Here is an 11,587-nt window from a genome sequence, read left to right as displayed (position 1 = left end):
TTGAAAAGTGCTAAGGAATTCAAGTAAGACGTATTTTAGTCACGGTATTGTTTCTTCACTAGTTTTATTATTTCATTTTTTAATGACTTACTAGCCAGGCAGGCAACATTTCTTTTATAACATCATTCTCCTATGAAATATTATTTCGTGCCTATGAAAAACACCCCTCAATTAATATTGTACGGATCTAATGCGGTAACGTAACGAAAAGCCTTCTTTTTTTTTTTTTTTTTTTTGCACAGGGCATTGTGTTTTGCAAAGCACTTTGGCACCCATCCATCAGCTTATATAATCCTCACAAAAGGTTTGCTAGGTAGATGGCATACGGGTCATTATCCAGTATGAGCAAAGGAAATGCAGAGACGTTAAATGACTTGTCCAAAGTCACACAGCTTGGAGGGACCCACAGGGCAACAAGACTCTACCTAGAGCCAGTCCCATTTTCCGTGTCTGCCAGTCTCATACAGTTCAACTTCTCATAAAAACCTCGGCTACGTCAGTTGAGAAAAGAAGGGCTGCTAGGAAACAGCAAGCACCAAGCAATAGATCCTGCGTAGGTAGAAAAAGGAAGCGGGGGTGGGAGAAAGGATCACATTGTGCATGCGCAGATCGCTATTGCGGGCCCCGGACCGCGAGAAAGGTTGAGGAAAGACGCCGAGTTCTTTGTCTCACTCTATCGCCTACCTTCAGCTAACGCGCAAGCGCACTTCCTCAGGCTGAAGGTCACAATAAAGGGGGAGGGCCGCGGAGTCGCGCAGGCGCGCCTCTCCGCCGGATTGCCAAGATGTCGTTCCCGAAGTACCAGCCTTCGCGCCTGTCTACCCTACCCTCCACCTTGGACCCAGCCGAATACGACATATCTCCGGAAGCCCGGAAGGCGCAAGCCGAGCGGTTGGCCATAAGATCCCGACTTAAACGGGAGTACCTGCTTCAGTACAACGACCCCAGCCGCCAAGGGCTCATCGTGAGTCGGGGGCCGGCCGGGCGGGAATCAAGGGCCACAGAGTCCGGGTTGTCCCCTCCGGCCGGGCAGCCCAGACCGGCCAAGGGAGACCCCGCAGCGGGGCGGCCACCGTTCCGATCAGCATCTTAGACTGGCCCTTTTCCAGGCTCAGAGCGCAGGCCAACCCACTAGCCCTTTGACCTTGGGCGGAGAGTTTGGTCATCCACAAGACGCTTCTCCATTCACACCGGGCTGGGTTTGAATCCTGTCTTGTTCACTTCCCGCTTGGGTAATCCTGAGAAAGCGACACAAGTCTCTTGCTTAGCCTCGGTTTTCCTACTTGAAAAATGGGATAATACAGTGTATCCTACTTTATGAGGCTGTTATGAGGATTAAATGAGACAAGGCACACCACCGGCCAACATAGTGCCTGGGCTGTAATGAGTGGTTCAGAAAATATGTGTATTATTTGTTTTTAAAGCAGTTTTCCACCTTTCAGTTCACAATTCATAGCAATACTGCTCTCTCCTGATGGGAATATAGTGATTTTTCAATTTATATCTTTTAAACACCCCCAAAACTCTGCAGCTGTTGAAGTTTTGGTCTTTGGAATCATATGCCAAGGCAGCACATATTGGTAAACTATATGATCTTAGGCAATTTGCCTATTCCTTCCAAACATTAATTTTTTGATCTTATGTGGGAATGGTAGTACACTCTTTATAGAGCCATTGTGAGGGTAAATGAGATAGTTTGTATTAACATTTCAGGCACTTAATATAAAACCAGTAGACTGATAGCTATTATTATTTAATGAATGTGCTTTTTGATAATTTTCTGTCCAAGAGCTGTTTAAATATGAAACAACAACAACAACAAAATCCACTTTTCCCAACAGTTGCATTCGTGTTCTGTAGGACTCTTTAAAAGTTATGAGAATTGAAGGAAATTTAAATTGTGCAGGCACTCTCCAAACCCTTTCTGAATATTATTCAAATGTTACAAGTATTCAGAATTAGGCCCTGTTATTAACCCCATTTTACAGACTAGAAGACAACATGGGAAGGACAAGTAGGTCACAGAGTGATACTCCCTAGCAAGTGATAGAGCAGAATTTAAACCTTGATCTTTGTAACCCAAAACATCTGCTTAACCAGTTGGCTGTACCAACTGTAGTTAGAACTGGAGAAGAAGGTGTTTACTTGAGAAAGTGTGGAGGGAGACGTTTGTTATTTACATACTCACACAGGTGGGTTTGAAGTTTAAACCCCAGATTGTCTTTTTTCCAGTTCTGTGCCCTAGGACAGTTTCAGTTTTGTCATATAAAAGAGACAGTAATACCTGACTCATTGGTTCTGTTAATTAAATGAATGCCTGGCACTTAATCATTTAGTGATCAATATATAGAAATTCCTTGCCTAATCTTTAAGAATGATTGATTGAGTAAATAATTGCTATAATAGGCTAGGCCCTGTGTTAGATGCTGAAATGACAGTGTAGATTCCCGTCCTTGTAGAGCTTTCTTTCCAATGGGGCAGGCAAGTAATAAACAGGTTTAAAAACTAAATAATTTAGGGGGGCAGATGGGTGGCTCAGTCAGTTAGGTGTCTGACTTTTGATCTCGGCTCAGGTCATGATCTCATGGTTTGTAAGTTCAAGCTCCATATCAGAGTCTGCCCTGACATCATGGAGGCTGCTTGAGATTCTTCCTCTCCCTCTGTCTGCCCTTCCCCCATTTGCTCTCTCTGTCTCTCTCTCAAAATAAATATAAACTTAAAAAAGTAAGTCAGCATGTTGGTGATAAGTAGTAAGAAAAATAAAGCAAGGAAGGGGATTAGGAATGTGTGTATATGGTAGGATGTATATGATAGGAGCTGAAATGTTAGATATCCCTAGGGAAGGCCTTCCGTGGAATGTGACATGAAGGAAGTGAGGTGAGGGAGCTAGCCACACAGCTCTTTGGGAAAGTAGCATTTTAGGTAGAGGAGACCGATGTTAAAGTCCTTAGACAGGAGTGTGCCTGATTAGTTTCACAAATACTGAAGAGACCATTGTGACCAAAGTGGAGACAGGTGAGAGCAAAGTAGGAAGAAATGAGGTCAGAAAGGTACTTGGAACTAGATCACACCAAGACTTATAGGCCATTGTAAGGACTTTTACTGAGTAAGTAATGTCCTCTTATACTTTAACATCTCTCTGGTTGCTTACCTGAAAATGCATTATGGAGGACAAGAGCAAGGAGTCTAGTTAGGAGGCTTTTGAGGTAATCAGGGTTTTGGCAGTGGAGGTGGTAAGAAGTGGTGAGTTCTGAGTATGTATTGACAGTAAAGCCAACCAAATTTATTAGCAGATCGGATGTGAGATGTTAGAGAAGGGTGAAGAATGACTCCAAGGTTTTTGACTTAAGTTATCAGAAGAATGAAGCTGCTTTTTACCAAGATAGCAAAGAATGTGAGAGGAGCAGAGATGGAGATGGAGTGGAACATTGGTAAATCAGTTTGGGATACATCACATTTGATGTGCCTGTTAGACAACATGACAGTGTTGAGCAGGTAGTTGGATATTATGTCTAGAGTTCAGGGTAGAGGTCTGTGGATGTAAAATTTTGGGAGTCCTCATCCTACAGATGGATATTTAAAAGCCATGTGACTGGAGGAGATAATCAAGGGAATGAATGTAGATGGTAAAGATGAACAAAGGGGTGCCTTGGTGGCTGAATCAGTTAAGTGTCTGACTCTTGACTTTGGCTCAGGTCATGGTCTCACAGTTAGTGAGTTTGGGCCCCAAATCAGGCTCTGCACTGACAGTACGGAGCCTGCTTGGAATTTTGTCTCTCCTCTCTCTGCCTCACCCTGTTTGCTCTCTATCCCTCTCAAAATAAATAAAAATAAACTTAAAATAAAAGACCAGTAAGGTCTAAGAGCCAATATTAAGAGTTTAGAGATATAAGGAAATAGAGAGCACAAGAGACCAAGAGGGAATGGCCACAGGGTTAGGAGGAAAACCAGGCAGGTGTGTGCCCTGAAAGCCAAAAGAAATGGTTTCAAGGATTGTTCACCATGTTGGGTGCAGCTGATAGTTCTTTGGCCACAGAGTGGTGTCAAAGAAGGAAAACTGTCTCCTATGGAATGTGTTTTGGAACCTCTCTTAACAACAGTACCAGGCTCAATAAACTATGGTCATGGGGCTATTGATATTTTCATGAAATGAAGTATCTGTGTCTGGAAGACAGATCTGGCAGATAAATATGTAGAGACGTGACTGGCAGATTGAGAATTCTGTCATGAGAGAATCATTCAAATACATTAATAGCAGAAGGGATAGATACAAGAATAGATGTATTTATTCTTTCAGGTATTGACCTCAGACATCCCCTTGTACCTATCTATCTTATGTCTTCACCTGTACTGTTTCCCTGCAGACATTTTCATTTAAAAATGGAAGACCAGTTTAATTATTTTAATCTTACCAATCATGACTTCCTTGGTGTTGTATAGGACCTTGAGTTCTTCTTTAGTATTAAAGTTTTAAAGCTAATTTCATTTGCTTATTTTTAATCTGCCCATCAGTTAATTGGAGCAAATAATTTTTATAAAATCATTTGGGGATTTTAGCTAATTAAGTTTAATTATGTGTTTGGGGCAGATTTACTATCTTATATCGTTATTCTAGTATAAATATATTAAAATGGATAATTACTTTTTTCTTAAACCAAGACAGTCTGATTTTTTTAACAACCGTGTCCTCACTATAAATTATTTTAATAGTGTTAAATATAATAGTTTTGCTTGTAAAATATATGCCAAGTCAGCTTAAGGAAATTAAAGTTCAGGGTTAGCCTACCTCAGTTTTCACCTTCCTGCAATTTATATGTTGCCTGGAAAGACAGGGCAGGGTGGGGGGTAGCATTAGGAAGCGTCCTGGAAACAAAGTACAAAGCATGACAGAGCATATGAAATCAGTCCTCATCGGGAATACTGTGGTTCAGTTGGTCACACTTTAAGAAAGAATGAAGTTTTAAAAAAATCCAGAAAAGAAAAAAAATGATCAAAGAGAAAAAGTTGCTTCTTTGACAGCTTAAAAAGATTAGGTTTCTTGGGACACCTGGGTGGCTCAGTAGGTTAAGTGTTCTACTGTGGCTTAGGTCATGTTCTCACCATTTGTGAATTCGAGCCCCATGTCAGGCTCTGTCCTGACAGCTCAGAGCCTTGAGCCTGCTTCTGATTCTGTGTATCCCTCTCTCTCTGCCCGTCCCCCACTCACCCTCTTTCTCCAAAAAAAAAGATTAGGTTTCTTAAATCTCAAATAAATAGAATGATGAAGGGTGACATAAGAATCTTTTAAATTCTGAAGGATTTGACCAGGATCATCAGAGAGCTATTAAAAAATACTAGAAATGAAAGATCTTCCCTGAAGCTATTTAGGAATATTCAGGGTTTACCCTTAACTATGGTGGAGCACAAAAGTCATCTCCTGTGCTGCCCGACAGAAGTTTTAATAAGACTGTTTCAATGTAGGCCTGACTTAAGTTCCTGTAACTTTTTGTTTTCGTGAATTTCAGGAAGATCCTGCCTTGATTCGTTGGACCTATGCAAGATCAGCAAATATCTATCCAAATTTCAGACCCACTCCCAAGACCTCGCTCTTAGGCGCTCTGTTTGGAATTGGGCCCCTTTTCTTCTGGTTTTATGTTTTCAAAACTGACAGAGTAAGTATTGGGGCCTGATGTTTCATTCCGTGTGATTGGTTCCCCCTGTGTTGGCGGCAGCTCTTTCTCTTGGCAGTTGCCACCAGCTTTCCTCCCATCTTGACCCTCTATTCTTTTATCTTTATTCCTTTCCAGCAAGAGTTAAAACAGAAAGTTTCAATTACATGTTTGGTTTTACGGCTTTATCGTTTCAACTCTTATTGAAATAGACTAAAATTCTGAGTCTTTCAAATTTAATTTAATGGCTGCTCTAGAATTATCAAGTAATAAATTGGTCAGTCTAAATTTCTAAGTCTTGAACTTCGCTCATGAAAGAGTTTTCCTGGTGTGTTTTAGATGATGTGAGGAAATTGTGCTGTGAATGTTAAGTGAGAGAATACAGAAGTAACTTTAAAAAGTTAATATAGAAGTTAAACTTTGCTATTTTGATTTACCTTTAGATATTATCTTTGTGAATTTTTTATTTAGTTTTCTTAGTTCATTTGTTTTTTAAAAAAGAGATGTTGGGGCGCCTGGGTGGCTTAGTCGGTTAAGCGTCCGACTTTCGCTTAGGTCATGATCTCGCTGTTCGTGGGTTCGAGCCCCGCATCGGGCTCTGTGCTGACTGCCAGCTCAGAGCCTGGAGCCTGTTTCAGTCTGTGACTCCCTCTCTCTCTGACCCTCCCCTGCTCACGCTGTCTCTCTCTCTCTCTCTCTCCTAGAAATAAATAAAAAAAATTTTAAAAAAAAAGTTTAAAAAAAATAAAAAAGAGATGTTTATTTGGGTTAAATATTAGCAGAATGCATAAACCATTTAGTATGTCCCGATTTGCATGAATTCTAGTTATGTTGGTCACATTTTGTGAATTAATGTTAAAACTTCGTAATACCCTAACAAGAGGAAAGCAGAAGCAGCCTGTGGTGGGACTCTGTCATCGGAGGCCATATGATCTCAGAAAGCCAAGCTCATCTTCTGACAGCTGGTATTAGACCCCTGGCAGGCCATCTGGACTGAAGCCCACTCATCTAGCTCTGCCTTAAGCTGGCCAATCTACTCCTGTTAGACCTTATATATTTTGGTTGTCTGATAAATTAACTGCTTCACAGAAAGGTAGGCCATACTTATCCAGGAGGTGTTTGCATTTTGCTTTTTTTTTTTTTAATGTCTTTATTTTATTTTGAGAGAGAGACAGAGAGTGAGTGGGGGAGGGTCAGAGAGAGAGGGAGACACAGAATCTAAAGCAGCCTCCAGGCTTTGAGCTGTCAGCAGAGAGCCCGACATGGGGCTCAAACCCACAGACTGAGATCATGACCTGAGCCAAAGTTGGACGCTTAACCTACTGAGCCACCCAGGCGCCCCTGCATTTTGCTTTTGACATATGCTTTTTAGTGGGGTAATAAAACTATTCCAACATGTGCATAAGATGTTTTTCTTTCCTTCTTTTTTAAAAAAATCTTTATCTTTTTGAGAGAGAGCGAGCGTAAGTGCAAGCGGGAGAGAATCTGAAGTGTCTCCGTGCTGAGAGCAGAGAGCCTGATGTGGGGCTTGAAATCATGAACTGTGAGATCATAACCTGAGCTGAAGTTGGGTACTTAACTGACTGAGCCCCATCTTTTTTTCTTTTTAATGTTTATTTTTATTTTATTCAGAGAGAGGAAGAGAGAATCCTAAGCAGGCTCAGCACTGTTAGCGCAGAGCCTAACATGGGGCTTGACCTCACAAACTGCAAAATCATGACCTGAGCCAAAACCAAAAGTCAAATGCTTAGTCTACTGAGCCACCTATGTGCCTTGCATAAAGATGTTTTTCAATAGGAGTGGTTTCTCCTTGTCCCTTTATTTCTTCAGTCATATTCCCTAGGCTTTAGACAGTGGGGGATGGGAATTAGGTTTGGAGTATTTCAGTCCCTTTTCAGAGTTGTACCGTGGGTTATACCAGAATACATTGGTCTTTTGTTTGTTTTTGTATCTTCTATTACCTTTTTACTTGTTTATATATTTTGCAAAATGGTCACCAGAGTAAGTCTAGTTAACATCTGTCACCATACATAGTTACAAACAACAATCTTTTTTCTTATAATGAGGGCAACTTTCAAATATTCAATATAGTATTATTAACTATAGTCACCATGCTGTACATTATACCCCCATGACTTACTTAATGATTAGAAATTTGTGCCTTTTGGTCCCCTTCACCCATTTTGCCCACTGTCCACCCCCTGCCTCTGTCAGCTACCAGTGTGTTCTCTATATCTTATATCTTTGAAATTGAAAGATTTCATTCTTTTGTTTTTTTTATGACTGAATAAGATTCCATTTTACATATACTATGTCTTTATCCATTCATCCATTGATAGATACTTAGGTTGTTTCTGTATCTTGGCTATTGTAAATAATGTTGTAATGAATGGAGGTCAGAATGTCTTGTTTCTAATGTGTTTTTTGTTTGTTTGTTTTTTCTATCTCTGCAGGATAGGAAAGAAAAACTGATCCAGGAAGGAAAATTGGATCGAACATATAACATTTCATATTAAGTCTGGGAATGATGATTCTAGGTATTACTGTTTAAATAAATCTATTAATCATTAAATAGTTTCGATTTCTTATTACCTTTATTCAACAAATATTTACCGGACATTGCATTATCCCTACTTTGTAAGAGTTCACAGTTTAGTGAAGAAACAAATTCATGTTCATGCATTCAGTCATTCAGTAAATCAGTGTGGTAAAAATAAAATATGATAGGGATTCAGGAAAGTGATATAGGAACTCATGGAGAAGCAATTCTGTCCAGGGAGATGGTATTTGATCAAGGCTCTGAAGATCACAGTGGCTAATAGGGCAAAATGGAAGTATGAAAGGGCAAGGTGTGTTGAGTATGGCTAGATTGGGGGCCATTGTAGGGTAAGAAGACAGATTAGAGGCCACATTGAGGAAAAGAAGTAAAATGGTTTAGCACATGGGATTTGGAAGTTAGATTGGGGTCAGAATCCTAGCTCAAGTTTAGCAGTTGGAATACAAGGCCTCTTGGTTCCCCATCACTAGCGTGGAGATAGTAATGCCTACTTCCGCATAAGGTTGTGAAAATGAAAATGAAATAACAGAGTATTGCTCAATAAAATAAAGCTGCATGCTTTTTAGTTCAGTCTTATAACAGTAGGGTGACGAGTAAGAAAATGTTATAAGAAGAACATGCTCTTTAGGGCTGATTTACTTTAGTATGTTGGTTTTAACTTCCAGAGCATATTCACAAGTATTCTCAGCTGATTCTTATGAGTCTGGGGTACTCAGAAACACAGAGCCTGAGAGACAGACTTGTGTGCAAGTTATATTAGGGAGTGATATGAGAGAACAATTGGGAGATTGGTAAGAATGAACAGGGATAGGACAGCCCATCAGGTGTGTGTGATTGGCCTTTTGCTTCAGAGTAGCAGGTTTAATTCCATCAGGGATTTTGAAGAGCCCTGCAGAACATACACAGAATGTGTACAAGGGAAAAACAAGTTTCCACCAGCTGGTCTCCGAGTTAGTTGACAGTTGTCTCTTGCAGTTAATTCCATTTCACTTCCGGGTATGGGTGTGCCTCAGAATGGCTGAGGGTTCTTAGAGACTTCTCACATGGAAGGGGAAGGAAGCCTAGGGCAGAAAGCAAGTGATGTGCTGCACAGCTGAGGTGTCCTGATGACAGATCACAGCTACAGGAGCCCGGAGCTGCAGCAGAAATTGGAGTAAAAAGATTGGCCAAGAAGAAACAAGGCAGTTATAAGAAGTAGACGATGTCCTCATCCACTCCATACACTTCTTGGATCTGGGGACACTTTAATCTGTAACATATCATTCAGGGTGGTGGGCTGGTACAATCGCAGCATAGGAGAGTTAGCAGAACAAGCTTCAGTCCTGCAGTCTGGAAATATCTGAAGCTGGAACTGACTTTCGTCATTTCCCTCCACCACACTTCCTAGGTTTTCCTTCCTTGGCCATCACTTTAGAAGGTCTAGAGTCCTTGCTTGATGGAGTCACCGGGACCTATATCTGCAAAGGTTAGAACCTTAGTTACTCCTGTATCATCAGGCCTTGAAGCAATTGCCTATTTACATTTATCACTGGATGTGGAAGCACCAAGAAGCACCAGTAAATCATCTGCATTCCAGACATACCCTTTAGGCCCCCATTGTGTAGCAGCAACCCTAGCTCCTTGTAATGAAGGTCATTTAATGCTGCCAATATGGAAACCTTTTTTTTTTTTTCCCTTTTTGTCCACTATTTCCTAAGCACAAGAGGCCCCAAATGACCAGGAGATAGTCACAGTTTCCGATTAAAGTGAAATCCTGTGATACTGTGGTTTATAATAAGAAATACATATTTGGTCTTTGTCCCCGTTTCTGTCACAGAGCTCCTAAAACCCTGGGGATTTTTTAAGAGATGAGATATGTTAATGAGATGAGTTTTGGACCACACCTAAGGCTGGGGCTGGTTTCCTAGAGAACCAACTGTCTGATCAGAGGGTTGGAACTTGTAGTTCCACATCCTGATCTTGCATTTGTATCCCTGATTTGCCGCTTACTGGTGAAGTAACCTGGAAAGTATTTACATTCTCTGGGACTTGGTTTTATTATCTTTAAAATAGATATACTAGTAATACAAACATTGTTATCAAACTCATTGTTTAAGGGGTTACTACGTACAAAGTATTTAGGGTAGTTAATATTTTTAACTTTTGGAGGAAACTTCATACTGTTTTCCACAGTAGGTACACCACTTTGCATTGCTATCAACAGTGCCGCAGTTGCTTATTTTTCACATCCTCACCAACACCTATTGCTGCTTGTGCTTTTGATTTTCTCTATTCTGATAGGTGTGAGGTGATACCTCACTGTACTTTTGATTTACATTTCCCTGATGATGAGTGACGTTGAGCATCTTTTCATGTGTCTGTTGGCCATCTGGATGTCCTTTTTGGAAAAAATGTCTATTCATGTCTTCTGCCCAGTTTTAAATTGGATTATTCATTTTTTTTGTGTTGAGTTTGGTAAGTTCTTCATAGACTTTGGATACTAACCCTTTATTGGATATTTCATTTGCAAATATCTTCTATTCCATAGGTTGCCTTTTAGTTTTGTTGATTGTAAAACATTTTAACATTGAGAATTATTGAGCAATTTGTTCTTAAGAGTTTAATCAATTTCTAAATATTTTTTATTACCACAAACAATGCCCCAAATCACACCCAGCAGTGGCCTGCTGAGAATACCAGTTGTCACCTCATGTGAGTGCTTAATGTTACCATGTGTCTGACTAATGCAGTTGGCCCTGAGCACCGGGCACAGGAGCCTACACTGGTATTGCTGCCTCTGTAAGCCCAAAAGCTAAAGCTTATGATAGCCACAGCTACCAGAAAAAGTTCCTCAAGGTTCCTATATCTTTCCATCCCTTGCTCCTAAAAAACTTCTAGTTGCAGGGGAGGCTGAAAAAGCAATCATACAGCATGTTCAGTTCAAAAGTGTGAGGCAGATATGGAATTCCCAAACATAAGAAAGTAGTTCAAATACTGAGCCACCAAAAATGACAAGGAACCAGAACCAGATTATAAGGCCTTGATCACAGTTAAAGACTTCATCCTAATGGCAATGGGAACCACTGAAGGTATTAAGCAGGAGTAACCTGATTGGATTTGCATCCCTGGAAGATCATTTTTGATCCTGGAGGAGGAGGATCTCAGGGCAAGAAAGGCTAGAGGATGACCAGTTATCAGGCTATGGTAAGACTAGGCTAGAAATGATTTTCAGTTTTTGAGATAAGCCCTCTCTGCACAACAAAGCAGTCCCTGCTAATTCCAGGATGACTCATTTGGATGTGAACTTGTCGAAAGCTTTATGAAAGTCTAAATATATTATCTCTATTAGATCCCTTTTATGCACATGCTTGAGGAGCCAGTCTTAATAATTCCTTTTCTGTGT

The 11,587-nt window shown here is 40.5% G+C and overlaps 1 protein-coding gene across 1 annotated transcript; it reads left to right on the top strand.

Moving 5' to 3' along the window:
* The first annotated feature begins 592 nt into the window (after positions 1 to 592).
* On the top strand, positions 593 to 8,222 carry NDUFB4 (NADH:ubiquinone oxidoreductase subunit B4). Its single transcript, XM_039248891.1, has 3 exons — positions 593 to 964; positions 5,505 to 5,651; positions 8,102 to 8,222. The coding sequence occupies exons 1-3, from the start codon at positions 785 to 787 to the stop codon at positions 8,162 to 8,164; spliced, it is 390 nt and encodes a 129-aa protein (XP_039104822.1). The 5' UTR covers positions 593 to 784; the 3' UTR covers positions 8,165 to 8,222.
* The last annotated feature ends 3,365 nt before the right edge of the window (positions 8,223 to 11,587 follow it).

Source organism: Hyaena hyaena, unplaced genomic scaffold (assembly GCF_003009895.1).
Source record: "Hyaena hyaena isolate Hyena2069 unplaced genomic scaffold, ASM300989v1 scaffold_321, whole genome shotgun sequence".
Taxonomy (NCBI): domain Eukaryota; kingdom Metazoa; phylum Chordata; class Mammalia; order Carnivora; family Hyaenidae; genus Hyaena; species Hyaena hyaena.
The sequence above is the reverse complement of the archived record's forward strand: the minus strand, read 5'-3'. Positions and strand labels throughout refer to the sequence as shown.